We start from the raw sequence: 22,172 nt of genomic DNA on the forward strand, positions 1-22,172 counted from the left end.
ATGTAGCAGGATACAAAATTAATGCCAAGAAATCCATGGCATTTCTATACACCAACAGTGAAACTACAGAAACAGAGACTAAAAAAGCAATTCCATTTACCATCGCACCAAAAAAAATTAAGATACCTAGGAATAAATTTAACTAAGGAAGTAAAGGACCTATATGCAGAAAGCTACACGACACTGAAAAAAGAGATAGAGGAAGATGTAAGGAGATGGAAGAACATACCATGTTCATGGATTGGTAGAATCAACATCATCAAAATGTCCATACTTCCTAAAGCAATCTATAGGTTCAATGCACTCCCCATTAAAATACCAACAGCATATTTCACTGACCTAGAAAGAACTCTCCAAAAGTTCATTTGGAACAATAAAAGACCCCGAATAGCCACAGCAATCCTGAGAAAGAAGGGTAAAGTAGGAGGGATCTCAATACCAGACTTCAAACTGTATTACAAAGCCACTGTTCTCAAAACAGCCTGGTACTGGCACAAGAACAGACATATAGATCAATGGAATAGAATTGAGAACCTAGATATCAACCCAAATCACTATGTTCAATTAATATTTGACAAAGGAGGCACGAATATACAATGGAGTCAAGACAGTTTCTTCAATAAATGGTGTTGGGAAAATTGGGCAGACACATGCAAAAGAATGAAACTAGATCACCAACTTACACCATACACAAAAATAAACTCAAAATGGATGCAGGACTTAAACATCAGACGGGAAACCATAAAAATACTAGAAGCATCCACAGGCAGCAAAATCTCAGACATATGCCAAAAGAACTTCTTCACTGATACTGCCCCTAGGGCAATGGAAGCTAAAGAGAAAATAAACAAATGGGACTACATCAAAATAAAAAGCTTTTTTACAGCAAAAGAAACCATCAACAAAACAACAAGAAAGCCCATGGTGTGGGAGAACATATTTGCTAATAACACCACTGATAAAGGTTTAATCTCCAACATCTGCAGATAGCTGATACAACTAAATAAAAGGAAGGTGAATGATCCAATTAAGAAATGGGCAATGGATCTAAATAGAATATTTTCAAAAGAAGACAGAAGGGATGCCAAAAGGCACATGAAAACATGTTCAAAGTCACTAATTATCCGAGAGATGCAAATCAAAACAACAATGCGGTACCATCTCACACCTGTCAGAATGGCCAACATCAACAAATCAACAAACGACAAGTGTTGGCGAGGTTGCGGAGAAAAAGGAACCCTCGTGCACTGCTGGTGGGAATGCAGACTGGTGCAACCACTGTGGAGAACAGTGTGGAGTTTCCTCAAAAAACTGAAAATGGAACTCCCATTTGACCCAGTAATCCCACTCCTAGGAATATATCCCAAGAAACTAGAAACACCAATCAGAAAGGATATATGCACCCCTATGTTCATAGCAGCACAATCTACAATAGCCAGAATTTGGAAACAGCCTAGGTGCCCGTCAGCAGATGATTGGATCCAAAAACTATGGTACATCTATACAATGGAATACTATGCTGCCATAAAAAAGAAGGAATTCTCATCATTTGCAGCAACCTGGATGGAATTGGAGAACATCATGCTGAGTGAAATAAGCCAATCAATGAAAGAGAAACACCACATGACCTCACTCATTTGTGGATAATAAAGATCATTATAAACTGATGAACCAAAAGATAGATACAGAGACAGTAAAGCAACAAGCAGATTGTCAAATTTCAGTGGGGAGGGGAGGAAGAACTGGGGGAGATAATAGATCAACTGAAGGACTTGTATACATGCATATAAGTACAACCAATGGATATAAAGCTCTGGGGAGGGAGGGGATGTGGGGGAGGGAGGGAGGGAGAAAAATCAATAAAATACGTAAAAATAAATAAATAAATAAATAAATTAAAAAAAAAAAGTAAATAAAAGTAAATTTTGAAAATTGAATTTGCAAAAAGAGACTTGTAAGTAGTAAGAGAGTTTAATAACATGACAGCCAAATTAAAGTTTGCCAAAGTAAAACCAAGTCAAAAGAACAAAATCTATTTAGTTATTTTTGCAATGAAAATCCCAATTTGTAATTATGAGACAGTGAAGATAATATGATGACATAATGCTCTACCAAATATTTATATGGTAGAATTGTAATTGAATATTAATATAATAAACATAAGTTTATTATTTGTGTGCCAGATATTTAACATGTATTAATCATTTAATCTTTCTAAGAACTGTCTGAAGTATAGATTCCCACCACAGAATTTTTCCAGTAAAAAAAACAAAAAGTCTAGGTTTAAATTTTATTATTAAATCTCACAGAATATATTTATCTCTCAAAACACCATTTTATGTCGTTGTTTATATTGGAAAATTATATTTTTGTCCCCAAAACTCTGTTTTGCTTTTTAACAAAAGGAGGCATGGGAAAGTTTTTATTTACATTCCAAATTAAATTGGTCTAAAAAATGTCCAAATCATGTGTAAACATTTGAGAACCACTTGGAATTTCACAATGAGGGTGTGCCTCTCAGGGGTTGCTGGCTCTGAGAAAGACAACTTGTCCTCACTGAGTCACCACCATGCCTTCAACATTCAGCTCTTGTTTTACTTAGTATTTGACAGTCCCTCACAAAGATGAAAAGGTGCTGAAAACACCGGGAAAAGAAACAAGTGATTAGAGTATTTACAATGGAAGAGAAGATACTACTGATTATAAAACAACTTTTTGTTAAGAACTATATTGGTTATGACTAAGTCAGCCTTTGACTTTAAGTAACACTTAAAACAATCTATTTCCAAATATTATTTTTTGTTCACACATACATATGAATTTTACTTTATTTTATTAAGTTTTAGGAAGTGTTTGCAAGTCTTATAATACCTTATAATTTTTCCAATTAAAAAAATGGGCTCTCTATTGGTGTTTTCAAATAGAATCTCTGATTTTCAAAAATAGGTTACTGATGTTAAATAGGAGATGCCTGTGTAGTGTTATTATTATACTATGTTACAAATGAGGCCTGAGGAAATTAAAACACTTGCCCAAAATCCAGTAGCTGAGAGGGGCAGTCTGGCCCTAGATGTATATTCTTTTTTTGTTTTGTTTTGTTTTGAATTCTCCTTCCATCACTATTTATTTCCTCTTTACCCTCTCCTACCATCTTCACTCCGCTTTCCCTCTGGTAATCACCATCCTGTTGTGTGCCTAGGAGTTTTTGTTTTTGTTTTTGCTCTAAAGTCTGTATTGTAACCACTGAGAGTCAAGATGGCCCTGCTTCGATCACACAGATGGTGCATGCCTTGGATTGTCATTTCTCCAAGTTCTTGGTCAATAAGTTATTACGTGGGGAAGTTACTAGATTAATATATCACCTAAAAGGAAGTTTTATAGCAAATTAGATTTGGGAAATGCTGAGTTTAAAAAATAAAACCTGTATTTTGCAAAGTTAGATGTAAGATTAGTTGAAGAGCTATTTAGCATTTCCCAGACTTCATTTTTAAAAATTTTTTAAATATATTTTATTGATTTTTTACAGAGAGGAAGGGAAGGGGATAGAGTTAGAAACATCAATGAGAGAGAAACATCGACCAGCTGCCTCCTGCACACCCACTACTGGGGATGTGCCCGCAGTCAATGTACATGCCCTTGACCGGAATCGAACCCGGGACCTTTCAGTCCGCAGACCGACGCTCTATCCACTGAGCCAAACCGGTTTCAGCTCCCAGACTTCTTTATTTGAAATTGTATAGATTAAGAATGTGATTAGTAATATGAAGGATCTAACATATACACAGGATGTGTGTACATATGTTGGTATATATAACATACTTTATAATGTGCCAGTACTGACTCAAGCAAACGTGTTTATTTCCCCTACATAACAAGAAGTCGGAGGCAGGATAGTCCAAGGCTCCTTTCTCTTTCCCTTTCTACTGCACTATCCACAACAAGCTGTCATTCATACTCATAGACACCAGATTTTGCTGCACTTATGTTTTGCAGGGAGGAAGAGAAAGGAAAAGACAAAGGCAACCCTAACACTCCCACTTACATCTCATTGACCAGCATTGTCACCTGGCCACCCCATATGACCACTCCTAGCTGTAGGCAGCCTTCAAACTGGGTTATGATGGGCTGATAAGCCACAAAGGTTAATTATTGCTCCAGTGACATCTCATCAGCTGCAAGTTGTGCTGCGGCTCTGCTCAATGCACCATTTTGGGTGAGTGCAGCCCATCTCAGGCTGTGCATTTCCCAAAGTTGGGAGAAGATGGAGGTGGCAGAACCACATGATGGTCCTTAAAGACTGCTCAAAAGTGTCATCAGTCATGTTTTCCCATATTTCATTGGTTAAAGCTTGTCTTATACTAAGGCTGATGTCAATAAGGCAGGGAAATCTAAGCCTCTTCTAAAAAACCATTGCATATGGTTGGGCATAACGTTATAATCTTTTTTGTATAATAAGAGCAGGCGAGTCAGAATAGACCAGAGATAGAACTTGAGTCAGCAATTACAGTGTCTGCTGTAGTACACACACACACACACACACACACACACACACACACACACACTACCTTTTGATTTATTTACTAGTTTGTTCCAGAGCATTTCACAGGCTTAGTATTCACATCCTTTGGGAGCTGTGATCTTGAGCCACATCATGTTCCTTTGATAAAATAACTACCTATAAAAGCATCCTCATGTAAAATATTTAGCCTTTACTGTGAGCTACAATCCCATTTAGTATAATAACAGATTCCACTGTAATTGCATAGATGACAATCTGTGTCACAGAGTGTTATGGAAAATTCTTGTTGTGCATTAAAATCCACTATTTTATCAAGGTGATAGTCATGAGCAATGTTTATTTCTAAGCCAGGAGAATTTCAGAAAATAGAATCATGTCTAGTTATTAAACCTTTTTTTCCCCTTTCCTTTTGAATCAGGTGCTGTCATACCATGCGACATGTTCAAAAGCTGAAGTTGACAAGTTTAAGGTAAGGAAGCAAACTGTGCCCTATTGGGGCATCAAGGTAAGCTTTACTTGACTTTCCAATGCTTCTGGAGAATTAGTCCTGTTCACTGGGTATTGGAGGTAACTGGGCAAAGGTGTGTTTGAATAATTCAGTTTAGAGGGTAAGAGAGATACATGTAACTGCGTAGCCTCTTCATGATCATTAAAATGATTTCAGTATTTATTTCTATTTGTTAACTAAGCAGGATATAAAAAAAAAATCTGTGTAGTATGTTGAGAACCCGATTCCTGGTTTGGGGATTGATATTACCTCTAACTTTCTGTTCACTTAAAGTCTTAGGGCCTGTGTCTTCATCTGTAAAAATAAGTGAAGAAATTAGGATGGTAATAATAAGTAACATTTATCAAGTGTTTACTCTGGACCAGGCATAATACAAAGCATTTTACCTATATTAATTCATTTGAGCCTGATGTATAAAGCCATGAGAGTAGGTACTATTTTACAAGTGAGTAAACTGAGTCATGGAGATATTGAATAGATAAGACAAGGTCAAACACTTGTAAGGGGTATAGCAGTCTGGTCCCAGAACGAGTGCTTAACCAGCAGGCTTCACAGCATGATCCCTTTCCTCCTCTGATGTCATATGCATCAGTGTATATGTCTTAGATATTCCTTTTCACCTTAGTTATCACCATTCCCTTAAAGGTAGCTCAGAATTCTTGCTCCTCTTGCTTCACTTCTAATAGTCCATGGTCAAAACATGGATATATGGAGAAACTGACTTTTATCCTTTCTGGAAGTTTAGGTATCTGCCTTTTAAAGTTTCTGTGGAAGTTTAGTTATTCATTATCAAGCGAGCTACCACTACAAGGTAATGTTTTGGATTGTAAAGTTTGTATGTAATAATACTTGATGACAACTACTCTTCTAAGAGTCATTTGCACCTAGATGCTTTGTCTTTCCAGGAAAAATGTCACAGAGACCTTTGGACCTGATAATTTAATCAGGTCATTAGAGTTGAGTCAACCTAATAAAAATTTTAAAAAAAGGAAATGAGGGAAGACCCCCAATTCATAGTAGGAATGAGGGAGCTACTTGGGAAGGTAGGGAACATACTGTAGGCCTCAGGTGCACTAGTTGGCTCCATCCAGGGATATAGAAAAGGCCTGCGATGGTGACCCAGATCAGATGAAGAGATATGGTGTCAGTAAGAGGTAACAACTGGCAACAAAGGAAGGAGACAGAACATCCAAAACCATAAGAGTCAGGGTCCCTCTGTTGTAGAGATAAACATCCTAAATACCAGCTAGAAGGTGACAGCAGGGCAGCACTATTTGTATGTTTTGTGCACTGCTCTGTCTCTACTGCCATTCACAGTCCTTGGGACATTGTAGCACTCAATAAATAGCTTGAATGGATGAATGAGTGAGTGAGTGAATGACTGAATAAATCCAAACAACATCAGTGTTCCATAACTTAAAACAGTTATTCATTAGGGAAATTTAAAACTGTGGCTATATGTAATTATAGTCTTTATATTTTAGGTATATTTTGTTAATATTTTAATGAAAAAATTTTAAAGCTTTTTTACTTAATAAAGTTCAGTTACCTAGAAATTCTATTTATGGAATTTCCATATCTATTTTGTTCTTTTATTATTATTTTTTTTACTGTTTTAATTATTGTCATTGCTAAAAGAAGGAAGGGACAGTTAGGAAGAAAGATAGCAAAGCTTACATGGACTAAATATGCCCACAAAAGCTATTGGATGGGATGTGTCTAGAGCTGTAGCAGGCCAAAATCAATAGCTGTCTATCCTCTAAAGATATTACCCTGTGTTTAGACTTAATTCTTTGCTTAAACTAAGGAGAACACTGTTGATTTGGAATTTAGCATGCTTTTCTATTGTTAGCTTACAAACATACTAAAAATATGAAGTATTTATTTACTTGACAACAAAGGGTTATTTCACTGCAAAATTATCAAGATTATTAACCTAACTGATTTATTCTAAATTTTATCCTGAAAGATATTAATGAGTTTTTATTACAATGTAATTGAGATATAGTAGATAATTTTAATCTAACGGTTCTTTATATATAAGTAAATAAAATATTATTGTAATTGATAGCTGATATCTTAACTACAGCAATGACATGAAAATATAATGAGCTTAAAATAATCCTGCACATGGACACTAAAAATGATTTGCCTAAATTTCATTCTAGAGTATGTCTAATGGCAGTTTCCTAACATTGTGGCTAAATAACAGTAAATACATACTTTGTTTTGCTCAATATGTATAGACAAACCATACTTACGTTCTAATATATTTCAACCTTTGATACCTGCAATACTTTTTTTCAACAGAGATAATACATAAATATTTATGTGGGAGACAGTGACAGAGAGAGAAAGAGACAGAGAAGAAAAGGAAGGAAGCAAGAGATGAAACCTGGAATCAGAGTTAACCACGAGATCTCATGAGTTAAAGGATGGTTGTGTCTCAATGTATTGTATTATGCCAGCTCAGGCTGAGCTAATGATCAGTGATTCAGACATTAAGCCAGAGTTGGGGAAGAAAATGATTTTACTCTATTATCTAGTGCTAAGAAGATCCTAAAGGTCAAATATAAGCATACACAGGCCCTGACTCCAGTTGCAGCCAAAGCTCTTCACATTTGGGATGCAGACACATCTAAAAACCAGTGAGATGTAGCCTGTCTTACATGAGTGGCCTTCTGAATCAAGAACTCTTCCTAGTGGATGTGGAGGCCACAGGCCTCAGTGTCTGGATAATTCCAAATTCAGTTCAGTGTGGGGTTTGTCTCTTGGATGTGTGTCTCTTACCCCAGCCTCCCATGGGCTCACATTCTCAGCTAAGAACACGCGTGGACACAAAAGGCATGGGCTTTCTATAGCTTCCGTGCATTCAGTGCCCCTGAGAGCACAAGGGCTCCAGAGTGTCAACAGCAAACAACAGAAAGCGGCAGCTCCGCCGTGTTAACGGTGGAATCAGGAAGGTGGGAGGAAGCCGTCCAGGCCCATCCTTGGATAGTAGACATTCCTAGTGAACTTTCGGAGTCAGGGCCCCTGTTCTGTTTTCAAATGGAAAGAGTGAGAAACAGTGGCTATGTCAGTTGGCCTGAGAGGTGGTCAGGGTCACCACAGGATGTATTTTGGCCAGGTAGGTCCTTGAAGAGCCCTCTGTGCATAGCTGCTTGGCTCAGTAGGGAAGGCCAGCCTGGACTTGCAGCCTTAGTTGCCCTCACTGCCTCTCTTCCCACATTTCCAGTACTCAGGGGTGACAAAGTACAACCATCCTTTTTTCTGATGGGGCACTTGATCAAGACACAATTTCGTAAAGAGGACAACATAGAAACACAGGGACATTGTCCACAAAGCACTCCATATATTTATGGATGGTGCAGGCTGCCCGGCTCAGTCCTCTGCCTTAGAGCACCAGATGCTCTTTCAGATGCCGGCTCAGCTGTTTCCTGACAGTCAATTTCCTGCTGAAGGTTCAATGACTTTCTGTGGTGATTAAAAAAAAATCTTGGATATGAAACTCGGCAAAAATACTATTTGAGGTCAAACAACCCCCTCAATTCAAGAGGAAGGAATGAGAGGAGGAAGAATAGGTTAGGTGTAAGAAGGTATCCACATTATACTGCTTTGAGGTAGCATTAGTGTACAGTTTTTATTCTGATGAGATTGACTTGTCTTACTTGACCCCAAGACTTATCTTCCTCACAAGTATTATCCTATTATATTTCCCTTCAAACAGAATATTGCCCTGGTGGGCTTTGAAAATCACTTATAATATGTAATTAAATCAAACTAAGCCAACTTTTCCACCAAACATCCCAATTTTAAAATAGAACCTACATGTAAAGCTTTGACTATTCAGAAATTTTAAGGACCCTATGATGTTTTCTTAATTTGATGTTGCTTTGTGGTTTATTTCCTTCCCAGAGATAAATTTTATAAGGTGATAAAATTATAGCATTATATAACTGGAAATGGTTTTGTTTTGCAGATAAGGCGTAGAAATTTTAAATAATCCAGGAGGCCTGGTGGCTGCTTTGTCTGTTTACATGTTTGCTCTCTCCTGTCTGTCTGTGTCTGTGGCCTCACAAAGACTGCCTAAGAGGGGCAGCTCTGGCCACTGGGAGCGCAGAAAACCCTTTGATATTTTCTACGGTGCCTTGGGACCAACAGAATCACGACTCCTGCACTAATGCTACCTATAAATGTTTAAATAATGAAATGTCTTAAATAATATGACTTAGTGTATAACAGCCTTTCATGCCCATTGTTTCATGGGAGCCTCACAACCTCTTGGTGAGAGCTGGGTTATTATAGCTCTGTTTTATTTATGAGGCAACCAAGGACCAAAGAACTAGCAAGAAAAATACATCTTATTTCGCTCTGATTACAGGCAGTCCTCGGGTTACGTCGGACTCAACGAATGTCGTTTCTTGGTTATGTCACCATCTCCCATTTATTTATTAAAAAAAAAAGCAGTCCTGTCATTTCGATGTATGTACATATGTGCTTTATGTTTTCTATTATTTATTTACCACAAGTAAAGATCAGGAATGGTTACCTTTCTTTTAAAATTTTTTACTGTTTCACTTCATTACTGCTGTGTATGTGCTCCATGTGAGTGATGTAGGTGCTTATGTAGGTGGGTTCTGACTTACGGAGAAAATTGTGATACGTCATGCCGTAGGAATGGATCTCTGACGTAACCCGAGGACTGCTTGTATTCCTCTCCAGTGTTTTGCTTTGACCTTGAAGATAATGCTTCTCTTCAAGAGACTGGATAGGAAAATGTAAGCAACATCATGGAATGTTATCCTGAAGTTATTTTTTTTTAAGCCATTATTCTTGGAACCTTGGTAGCATTTAGACAATTTAGGGGCCAGATAAGTATGAATGCTGATGATGTCTGAGAAAACCAGGATTTTTTTTTTTTTTCTGAACTTAACAGACATTTTAAAATAGACGCTTCATGGAACTCTTTGGGCAATCAGTATATAATGCTACTTTATCAGAAACTCCTTTTAGTATTGTGGTTGTGCCATCCCTGTGACTTCTTGCCCTGAGGTTTCAGACCGCTTAGGAACCTAAGGAAATTGGAAACAGCAAACATTATGAAGATATTGCATCATTCTTTGCAAGAGAGTGCATGATCCATTATTCTGACATCTTGCTTGTCTTCCTTATACTCTGATTGGCTATCTAGCTATACAGAAATCTCGGGACATCTGGAAGGCTCAAAGAAAAAAGAGCAGCCCCACTTTATTATTCTGTGTTCTCCAGGACTGCCAAGCACCTTGTAAGAAAGATAAGAAGGATATGAGATTGTGAACATCAGTTTAATGATAAAGCACTTGTCAGAAGATACAGTCATATGTTTAAGGCATGATAACTCATCAACTAGACACTTTTGGGGGAGGACTCAAAGAATGTGAGATTGGATTTATATTTGTATAATATTTCCTGTAGGGACATTGATATTAGGGATATTATGTGTAGTAATCTGCACAAGTGGAATATGACGACTTTAACATAAGACTCTTAAGGTAAATTAAAGAATTTTTAAAAGTTATTCTGAATAATCGTATACTGCCTCGGGGTGTGTGTGTGTGTGTGTGTGTGTGTGTGTGTGTGTGTACTTTAGCTTAAAGGGATGGTCAAGTGATTTGAAGTTTCAACTCTGGCTTTAGAGAAAGCTCTGAGGCAGGCAATTCATTGTCTCCAAAGAGACAGCCAATGTGTGAGAAAAGCTCCGAGATGAAACACTTTGGCCACTGGGTGCCATCCTTGCTCCACGTAAGGATTTGCTGAGCCACATTTCTAGGAAAATGGTTAAAACCCGAAAGGCAGTAATTTAAAAGTAATTTCAAGATATAATAATGTTTGTGTATGTGTGCATGACCTGGAATACGTTAGTGACACAGGCAGCTTATTCATTTGCCCAGGCTCGAGGCGGGAGGAATGGGGAAATCTCCCCTCTGGTTCAGCCTTATCAACAAAGCCTGAGTGAAGCCCTCTTGCTCGCTGTATCCCAACGAGCCATCCAGTGGGCGGCAGGACAGGCTCCACGGGGTGGCTGGGAGTTGTTCTGAGGTGCTGTGCTGGGTGTCAGAGGTTAGCGGGGTAGCTGCTCTGTTACTTATTGTTATTATTGTGTGTATTGCAGCATGCATGTAACAAGATTGGAATCCAGCCATCTCTAGCTGTGCTGTGCCCCTTCAAATGCATCCCTTTATCAGAGCTGGTGGAGCTATCTAGCACACCCTTCCTCTTCCTAGGGAATGATTTGGTAGAATAGCAGCTCTGTTTGGGTACTTTTTATTCCCCTCAAAGCAATTCATGGAGTTTAAAAAGACCCCACCATCACCAGGCATCAGAACTTCTGTGGTCAATGACACATCCATGCAGGCTTTTTGCGGTGTTTGGATTTGATGCTTACGTGCATAAAACCAAGAAATTAAACTTCGTGTTGTAAACAGGATCACCTCAGAGAATGTTCTAAGATGTCATGTAATACAGGTTAATGTTGCCTTCCAGAGCCTCAAACATTTGGTTGGGGCTTAAAAAAAAAAAGTAGGGGGTGAACAAGTAAGAATTTTAATAAAAATTCAAAGTCCATTACAGTCACTATGTAACCAAAAACGCTAGAATCCTTTATACAAGACCACATAGTAGAAGAGACCCAAGGTCAAAGCGGATTTTACCTCCTCCTCCCAAGGTGGGGGCCATGCAGCTGGGCTCACAGGTGGCCCGAGAAGGTGGCTCAGAGCACTGGCTCCAGGTACTTCTTGAGACTCACTGTAACCAGGTCCACACATCTGTGCAAAGAGAAAGTGTGAGAAGGGCTGGAGAGAACTTATGAAAGTGCAGGCTTTTTGCAGCATATCGGGGATAAAAGGCTTAAATGCGATTCTGCTGCTAATCACCTACAGGTGGATGAGCTTTGTAATACATTTTCTGGGCTTACTGTGGGGTAACATGACACCAATCATTATATATTTTAAATATTGCTATTCATGAAGACCTGTGCTGTTACATAGCTGTAGCATTCTCACTTATTCACAGTGCTGTCAGAGCTCTTATTTCATTGGCTGCTAACAGAAGACTTTAAAGGGGAAATCAGAATCGGTGGCTATAACCCATTGACGGATCAGGCACCCCCTGAGGGGCTAGCACACTGCCAATTCGGAGGCCTCATTTCTTGTTGCTGGGGTCCTTTCCTTGTACTCTCCTGCCCAGTTGATATGCTCAGACCACTCGGTGTTATGGTCACCTAGAAAATAAGAAGCATTTGATGTACATTTCCCATGTGCCAAGTCTGTATTCGGTGCCCGGCCTGTATTAACTCAATAAATCCTCACAAAATCCCGACTATTATTTTTCTTATTTTATAGATGATAAAAGTGAGGTACAAAAACTGCCCAATTAATCATAGTGTATGAACTGGGAAGTTGTGATATGAGCATGCATGCTGAATTTGTAATATTCCCTTTCAAAATGACATGGACCCTTTTTTGATTTAGGTTCTTTGGGTCCTGGTGTGGCCCTATTCTGATGGTCTGATTCTATGATTGTGGTTTAGTCACTAACAGATGAGTTCAGATTTCAACAGACTCTGTCTGCTGAGGGTGGTTTTCATTTGTTTGCTTGTTTGTTTGTTTTAAGCTTACATAGTTTGCAAAGTAATCTAACCCTACCATTTAACAGGTGTGTTTTCTCAGCCATTAGCATTCCAGAATATCAACTTCAAAGGATAGGTTCATGCGATCTAAAAGCAATTTTTCTATCCAAAGGGTAAATCCCAAACAATTCTTGCACTGAATGATCTCATTACTCTCTTTACCAGGTTCATTTCCTAACATCTGTTATCATCTCAGGCCTTCCTGGAGACAGGAGAGCTCTGTGCAAACCAACCTTAGGGATGGTTTCTGCAGAAACAGATGGGCATCCTCAGCGCTGGGCTTAAGTTTGTCAGACAATCCCACGAAACACCGAAGCTGGATTTTAAGGAAGGACACTGTACTCTTCCCCTCACCACCAACAGGAAAGCCCTAGAATTCAGGAAAGAAAGAAATGGGGGAGAGAGGTTTTCTTCGACTACATAGCTCTTATATGAAAAATCACAGGAATCACCTTCTCTTCAAGACCATGGGTGAATTTATGTTCTGCCTGGAATATGTTTCAAACCATTAGTAGTCTCCTTGAAAACAGCTTCCCTCTGGTTCTTTGAGGAGTTATGTGCAAGAGCAAAGCTTGATCATTTTGTTAAATCCCTTCAAAACCAAAGGTCCAAATATTCTATTACAAGGAATGTCCCTGTCTGCACTGGGCTGTGATCAAGCGTCTCTCTCCTCATGAGTTCTTTCTGCCACGGCATAGTTTACTCACAAGAAAGCAGGACTGAGCAGGGTGCAAGGTTCTAGATGCAAAATCTTTCTCTATGTATTATACATAAGGCCAAAGTTCCTCTCAGGAAGGGTTACACACAGGGGTACACTGAGTACCAAAAAGAAAGTCTATCCCACAGAATGTGCTCCTGCAGGGCCATTTGCTGCAGGCAGAGCCACGTGACCAATCCCAGGGCTGGCTGCAGCAAGCACCGAGGTGGTCTCTTGAGCCACGTATGCGAAGCCATGCCATTGCAGCATTGAGCTCCCTGGTGTGCTCACTGCAGCCTGGCTTTCCTTACAATGGGATAAATATGGCCTCTGTCAGGTCCTAAGTTCCTCATCTCTCAGCAACCCCCTCTAGAAAGAACTATTCTTAACTTCCAGTTTGAAGGACCTCAGTGAAGTTTTCTGATTGGTCCGGTTTGGATCAAGTGTCCATCCATGGACCGATTAACTGTGACAGGGATGTGGTCATATAGAAGAATATGTCATCTCTCAGGTGGAAACTCATGGTTGGAGTGGAAGAAGGACCAGTTTTCCTAGAAAGGGGACAATACTAGGCAGAGAGTACCATAGCTACCCATTACAAGGGAGGCGTACTTGCATGTAACTCTCAGATGGTGACTTTCAGTTCCCATCAAACCTGCCCGTGACTTCCCTTGTCGAAAGCATACATTTCCTTCAGCACAGATGAGATGCTTATAACAGCCTCTTTGTAATTCATCATTTGTAGACACTGGGTGATTCCCACCTGTGCTGAAATGATTTCCCAAGTCACTTTGTTTAAATTATATTATTGAAAAGAATATTCTATTATGTCCTTCAAGAATTTCTACTTCCACAGCTAATCCCACTGATGGTCACCCTGAGTTGGCTCTCAAACTCAGCCAATTGTTATAAGGCAAATAAATGTTGCTTCCAGGAGCTTGGCAATCAGATTGGCCCAGGAATTGCTCCTTAACACACGGTTTCCTTTGGTTACATCACAGCAGCATCTCTCTATTGTGCTTGAACACCGGAGGCTCTGATGCATAACCAGAAAGCCCCCTTCACTGGATCCAACAGTAACCCACAAATTCCTTCTGGAATAGTCATCTCTTTGTGTACTAATTAGAACCCACTGGAGAATTATGCAGATCAAAGAGGCCAAACATCCCTATAGCTGGTGTTTGAAACCCACAGTAAAATAGCTCAATTCCTAATCTACTTTCCAGACTCATTAGAATTGAATTAGTAAAAGGACATTCTTTTCTAGAGGTTTTTTTGGCAGATTTGTGTGTGAACAGTTAACCCGGTGTTAGCAAAAGCAGTTACTTTTTCCCCAAACAGCTCTCTCTGTCTGCAAAGGGAATCCCAAAGCTGTTTAGACAAGACTTTTGCTTATCCTCCCACCAGGATGCAAATATTTTAAGTGGACAGAGTGAGATAAAACACAGTCAGTGCTGACCCCGACACTGACCACATCCTGTGGCTGCCAGAATTTTGGACTTGAAGGTCAGGGAGGGAAGGTAAAGAAGAGGACACTGAAGACAAAGAGACAAAGAAAATTAAGGCCTCCTTGACATAGTTAAAAAATCATTTCCCTGAATTAACAAGTATAGACTTTAAAATGTATCAACACAAAACAACTAAAGGTATGTAGAATCCACATATGTTTCTAGGACAGGTGGAACTGCTAATCAGACCATGAAAAGCAGGGTATTTGAGGATAAGACAACCTCAAGATGGTTCTTATTTTTCTTTTTTCTGTGCCATTCCCATAACTGTTCTTCACATGCCTAAATGTAGACTCGGGGAGATTTATTTTTCTTCTAATAGGGTATGTTATAGTTGTCACTCAGCCTTGAAATAGTTTTCCTCTCCAGTGGAACATCAGGCCAGTCATATATTTGCATAGCTATTCCCACCTGTCATTCTTCTGCCAGCTTAGTCGTCAGCATTGCACAGAACACCCAGCCAGCCAATGGCAGGCTTTTAAGCTGCTGCAGTCACCCAGCAACAGGGAAAGTTATTTCATTGGCTCTCTTGCTGTCAGCTAGAAAGGAGACCAATCCAGCTGGACTTCAACTGTGAAGATCAAGAGGAGGCATTGGGAAGGGGCAAGGCTAGATGCTTGAATACAGGCCCCTCTCAGTCACAACTGTGGTATTTTATAAATATCACTAGAGGCCCGTTGCAGGAAGATTCCTGCAATAGGGCTTCCTGCTGCAGTCGCTGCCCTGTCTGCTTCCCTCCCTTCTCTACCAGCGTGGCTGCTTCCCCCCCTTCTCCCCCGCCCTGCTTGCTTGCTTCTCTGCAGCTTCGCTCCCTTCTGCAGTGAAATAGCCCATCTGCTAACTGGCTTCTATAACAGTGTGCCAGGGAACACCAGTCTGAGCATACACTGGCCTGGGTCCCCACATTGTCAAAGTAGAAGCATGGCAAGTTCTGAGAAGAGGAAATGGAGGCATCCGTGCGTAGTAATCAGAAACGCCGTAGGACATCCAGATCTCAGCCCTGACACTTTTCTGAGAATGAGCCTTTCATTATCATGCTCATCATTAAATAATAGCTGCAATAAAGACGTGTCTTAGAATTTCCAAAAAGCAAGTCAATATATTTCAAAGCTGCTGCATTTTATTGTCAGTATTTTCACCCTGAAAGGAAAATGTGCCACTGTTTTGCCTCAAAGAAGGGGACTCCTGAGAATTCACATTAGCTTAGACCAGTGTTTCCCAAAGTGAGGTACGCGTAACCCCAGGGGTACGGGAAGAGAGAGTTTGGTGGGGGTACGCACTGCACCGGAGTTTGGTGGGGATATGCACTGCACCGTGCTTAGCTGCGTCTAATTCTACGTTCTCATGAGTATGAGGGGTACTCAGCGTTACAAAAATTATAGAAGGGGTACACATATGTCAGAAGTTTGGGAAACACTGCTAGACTACCGGGAGATGCTCAGAGGGCAGCCTTTCCCTCCAGCCAGGGATCTCAGAAAGGAGGTGGAAATAAAATGGAACTGACAGTGCTACTGAGTTCGAGAGTGTGAAAGAATTAACGATGTACTAACTATCTAACTGCCTAAAATAAAAACGGGTAGTCAGTGATTTGTGTTTTACTGGGCAGAGGTGGCAAGGTTTCTTATGTGCAGCTGAGATTATGTACTGTTATAAAAGAAACTTAAACTCCAGTTTTCAGGGTCTGAGAAGGGAGCTCTCCGAGCCTGCCTCTTTCCTTCTACACAGGACATTCTCTGAATATCTGACCTATTCCTTTTCCCAACGACCTCATCATTTTTCTTTTCCTAGTTGGTAGTATAGAGCAATCAGCAATTTCTAAATCACAGTGAAATAGTGATCATACCCCATGCCAAGCAGCCAAGGGCCTCAGAAATTATTCGTTAGGTGTAATGAAAATAATAGTAATAACAATTATTATTATTATTGTTAATGTTGTCATTTGTTGAGTGCCTACTATGTGTCAGGCACATTACATGTGTTATCTTAATTTAATCACCAAAGCAACTCTCTGCAGTTAGTGATTTGGGCCTTTTTGATGGGTAGCTATAGCTCAGAGAGATATTATAAAAACAACTTGATCAAATCAGTACTGAAGCTGGGATTGGAACTACTGTCTACAAATGCTCTTTGCAGTAAACCCTGCTTGTAAACGCTAGACCTTGTTTCATTAGTCAAGGGAAATGATCATGTCTATAACTTCATATGTAAACTATTTTAATATATTGACACTTGAATCTCTAAATATACATATTTATACAGCAATTTTCCATTTTTAAAGAATATTTGGCATCATATAATTATGATTCTTATTTACAAAATGATTCATGGGGCTTAAAATAGCAGATTAGTGGTCATGTATGTATTTATATAGCTATAGATACACATATCCCAATTTCCATTTTGCCTAATGATTATCCTTTGATGTCTTCACTATGAGAAGATGACTTTGCAGACTCATTAACTCCTAGTTTGGAGAGCTGTGATATTGGATTTGCATCATCTGACCACATTCCTTTGATGACCCCCTTCATGAAACATTTATTGATGAGGAAGTTGGCTGGAGTGAGGACCACGGTCTGTAGCCAGAGAAAATAAAGCTAACTAGCTTATCAGTATCACAATCACTACCCAGAATGAGAAGAATGATTTTTAATGCAGTGAATCTGACTGCACTATGAATCTAATGTTTGGTGACCTCTGGGAAAGAAATCTTTAAAAAAACACACACAATAATCAACAAAAAGAAAAGGGCTGTAAAAGATGATCTCCTTTATCTTCAGCAAAAATAATGGTAGAAGGTTACTAAAATATATTGTGTCTGATGGAAAAGTAGTCTACTTTGGCCTCTCCTTGCAATAGCATACTCTGTATTTGACTCAAATAAAATAGCTTTTGGCATTTATCCACATTACTTTTCACCACCTACTTCCAAAGCAGGGGGGAAAAAAACTTCTAGTTCTGACAAAAACCTATTTCAATATTTTATTTTTATTCCCCAGAAAACAGCTCCCAGGGCCAAAGAATAATTGTATCAATATAAATAATCTAACATCAGATGTTTTATATCATAGTCAATGACAAAATAGGAAGTGTAACATTTTTTGTTTTGACAGCCCATGAAATCCATCATCTATTTTCAGAGACCTTTCATCAGGAAAAGATTTGGATTTTAAGGATTTACAGCTTTATCAGACATATTTGAATGAAAGATTTGTGGCTTTTAAAATCAATATCAGGATTTACTAGTGAAAACCTAGAGTCAGTTGGTGAAATGTTATTATAATCATTTATCCTTTGTGACCTTTAAAAGAATAAAAAAATAACCTCTGTCTCATGCCCATAGTTTATCTCCAGCAACACTAATAAGAACAAAAATCTTTCTTCCTTCCCCCTGCAGTTCATGACTCTTTAAGAATTACCCACACACTGTCGCCAGGTGGCAGAAGGCACTGCATGATCTCAGCATTTAATAAGACACGAATAGATAAGATAGGAAAGGGCTTTACTTACCTGGTGTATCTTTACAAGAGGAATTGGAATGATGAGAAACATGCCTTGATTCATTTTCAGAATATACATTTACAATCTTTCTACTCTATTTCTTAAGTGGGTTAGTATGCTATTCTCATATATGCGTCCATAAAATGGCCTCAGTCTAAAATTTCCATTTAATTAGATCATCAACATAAAGAAAAGCTGTTCCCTCTCAGTGGTAATTACTATTTTAAGAATATCCTCTCATGGATACATTTTATTATGTTTATAAAGTCGATTTATTAAAAATATTTCTGTGTGCTGGAATTTTCTTAGTATAGAGGTATAAATATGATCATGATGTTAAATGCATCATCTGAAATGTCTCATACACAGGCCAGAGCTACAGAATGCTGCTAATTAGAGTCAGACCTAAGAAAGAGATTGAACAGAATGCCAGAGGTTGGTAAATTCTGCCTCTCACTGAAAGAGGGACTTGGGAGGGGCAGCAGTTCTGGTAGAGAAAGCTCTGATCCTGGATCAGGAGATTCTGATCCTGGCTCTGACACCAGCAGGTACTTTCACCTCAGGCAAGCTAATCAATCTCTCTTACATTAGACCAGAAGACACCAACCTTCTACCATTTTCAGGCAGTCTGAGTGATACTCAGAGGCTCACCCCTATTCTCCTTTGTTCCTAATGAGCTGAGTGAGGATGAGACAAAGGTCTCTCAGATATCTTCTTCAATATAGGATTCAAGCAAGAGAACTGGCAGAACTACATGATGGGCCATATAGATGTTTCCCATGTGCATGGCTGGAGTGGGGTGTTATGCAATCACTTCCACTCAGGTTCCATGGGCCAAAGCAAGTCAGGGCCAAACCCGAAGTCAGTGGGCAGGTCAGGGTCATGTAGCAGTGTGAGGGCATGAAAGGGAGTGAAAAATCAGGAATAACAGTACCATTCATTACAGTCACTGAGCAGGAAAGCATTCCTTTCAGCTATCCCCATAAAGAAACCCAATACAGAAAAGTACCTGATAAGACAGTGACTGAGTAAGTTGGTCTGGACCAAAGGCCCCATCCCTCCTGGCTGGTGGATCTTCTGTGATTCAAGAAGGGGGAGATGTTTTTTCTCCTCCTGCCTTCCATAGTGTGAGGTGCAGAAAGGAATCTGAAGAAGGTTCATGCTGATCTACCTATTGTTACACATTCAAAAAAAAAAAAAAAAAATCATGGAACACTCAGACTGGTCCAACTTATCAGCACTCTCCCAGCACAGAGCATCGCTGTCAGACCTCAGGGGCATCCTTCTAAGCCACAAGGGCATATTCCTCCTTCTCCTCCTATGTCTCACTCAGCTCTCCCACACACTCTTTTCTTCCCCTCCCCCAAGATCTTAGTCTTTTTCTATTTCTAGCCCATTGAGATTTCCGCCTCCCTCTGTTCCCTTTTGGTCTTAGACATTTTTAAGCATCCAACCCAGCTTTTCCTGCCTTGCTTAGTTTCACTGCTGGGCAGGGGAAGAAGAGGAGGGAAGGAAGGAAAACCCCAAGGTCTGGACACCAAGTGGCCTCTACCTTATTTTCCCTTTCTAATGATCTAGATACTACCTAAAAAATACACAAGTTGGACAACAGGGGGTGGGCATATATGGGGAGGGGTTTTGAATGGGAATGGGGGGATGAGGACAATTATGTGACACCATAATCAATCAATAATTTTTTTTTAAAAGCACAAGTTATCCCACCCGACCAAGGCACACATAAATTTAGCCTCCCCTGCTCACACATTCTCTCATTTCCAACTTCAATATTGTGCACAGGCCTACTCAGTGATCCCTTCCTGCTTCTTGGGCATTGAAGTGATAAAACTGACCAACTCCTTCCTTTACTACCTCCTCTCCTGTTTCCCTTTAGATTTTTCATGTCCTCTTAACTTAATCAAGCTTTTCACTAGCAAGTTGGTTAACCTTGCTGGGCCTCAGAGAAGTGTGCATATTCAATAAGAGCCTACCTGCAGGTTGTAGCTGCTCAGAAAATGCTAGTTCTCTACCTTTTTATTTTTCTTGAAAAGTACTGAGTGAACTACTATTTCTTGGCCATCCTAAATCAGGGGAGATTGATTTCTGAGGTATTGCTACACTGTGCCCTCTTATCTGATGCTTGCACAGTTGAAGGCATAGAGTAAGTGCTCAATGGGCAGTTGATGACCCAGTCTCCTTCCCTCACCTCTCAGTTCCTGCATTTCACCTTGTAAGTTCCATGTCCTCAGCATTTGCACATTTAACTCTTGTATGGAGCTAACAATCAATGATCCTAGTGATCTTAGACTATGAGATTTAAACAGAAAATAATGAAAGCAGCCAAGTTCCATTATTTGAAACTTAAGTTTTACTCTGGTGTCTGTAATCAGCATCTGTCTAAGCTTTGATTCTTCTCTCTCCTTGTCCCAAAGAGAGCTAAAGCAAAGCTATTATAAAAGGCTTTATCAAATTACTTTTCACGTCATTAAATCACTTAACTCTTTAGATAGGAGGGACCTCAATTCAGAAACATGTTATCCACAAGTTCCAGAAGCAGCAGAGGAGGACATGGGCAGCAGCTATGGAGCTGCCTGGTGATGCCCCTGTGATGAGGCTGGTGCCTCACACTCCCCTCATGCTGGTTCTGCCATGTTCCCCCTGTCCTGGGGGCCCCTCTCTCAGGAAATAGGTTGAAAGTTCAAACCTCTATTACCTCTGCTGCCTATTGGAAATGGGGCTTTTCTTCAAACCTCAAAATACTTTTACTTTCCTAGCCACCCCTTCCTTCTAAGGAAAGTGTTGTCAAGAGAAAGTATCCTTTTACCTCTGTCAGTGGAATCTAGCTAAATCCTATAAAAAGCCTGCCAAGTGGCTGGCCCTCTGGGTGGTACAAAAATGGAGCAGACGCGGTTTCTGTTTTATCCTGTCCTTAGGGAAGTCCCTGTCTAGTAGGATAAATGAATAGCTACACAGCCCTTTGCAAAATACCTGGCATATAGTAAGTCCTCACTAAGTATTTGTGAGGGAGTAACTACACAGTAACTTGAACGAAGAGCAGACTATGGTAAATGTTGTAAAAGAGAAAATAACAGAATATACTGGGAGAATTCATGCAAGAGACAGCCGATGGTTAGAGGCCCTGCGTCACTAGGCGATAAGAACAGAGCCTCGCAGACCCAGTTCTGCTGAGCCCTGGGGTGAGACACATTGCAGTTGGCATGCTGGGGCTCTGGGAAAGAGACATCTTTCCTGGGCCTTTTCTCACAGCAGAGCTATGCAGTAATTTTCCAAGGGAAGTACAACAACAGGAACACAGGTAGTAGGGCTTGTTCAATAAGACATTAGGCTGAAGACAGACTGACTCAACTGCCAGCTCTTCATGAGAGGATCGCTTTTCTTGGCAGAACAGCCACCACCCCTACTCCTCCCCTACCCACCCGACAGCCCTCTACCACCCCTCATCCTTTAAAAAAAAACAAAACATTTAGCCTGAGCTTGACGAATCATGCTTCACCCCAATGTATCTTCCGATCCCAGCACTGAATATATTTCTTTCCAAAAGGAATATGGGACAAAATATGGGAAGAGAGCCTTTCCAGATTGCCTTCTCTAAGGAACCAGGAAGAGGAAGGACTTAAATAAAATTGCAATAAGGATACTTTTGAAGGGGACCACCATTCTTGAGTCTGCCATCAATTATTTGTTTCGGATTTCTGGAAATGCAGTATTCAGTAAGTCTGCAATAATGATAATCATCTGTAATGAGGGGAATTATG

At 39.9% G+C, this 22,172-nt stretch overlaps 1 protein-coding gene across 1 annotated transcript in view; it reads left to right on the top strand.

Annotated features, from left to right (window-relative positions):
* The window catches only part of PDE11A (phosphodiesterase 11A), a 265,912-nt gene that overhangs the window by 155,578 nt on the left and 88,162 nt on the right, over positions 1-22,172 (top strand). Inside the window, exon 11 of the mRNA XM_045575416.1 lies at positions 4,938-4,988. Within this exon, the coding sequence (XP_045431372.1) occupies positions 4,938-4,988 (51 nt within the window). The remainder of the gene's footprint in view (positions 1-4,937; positions 4,989-22,172) is intronic.

This window comes from Pipistrellus kuhlii, unplaced genomic scaffold (genome assembly GCF_014108245.1).
Source record: "Pipistrellus kuhlii isolate mPipKuh1 unplaced genomic scaffold, mPipKuh1.p scaffold_m20_p_7, whole genome shotgun sequence".
In the NCBI taxonomy this organism is placed as follows: Eukaryota; Metazoa; Chordata; class Mammalia; order Chiroptera; family Vespertilionidae; genus Pipistrellus; species Pipistrellus kuhlii.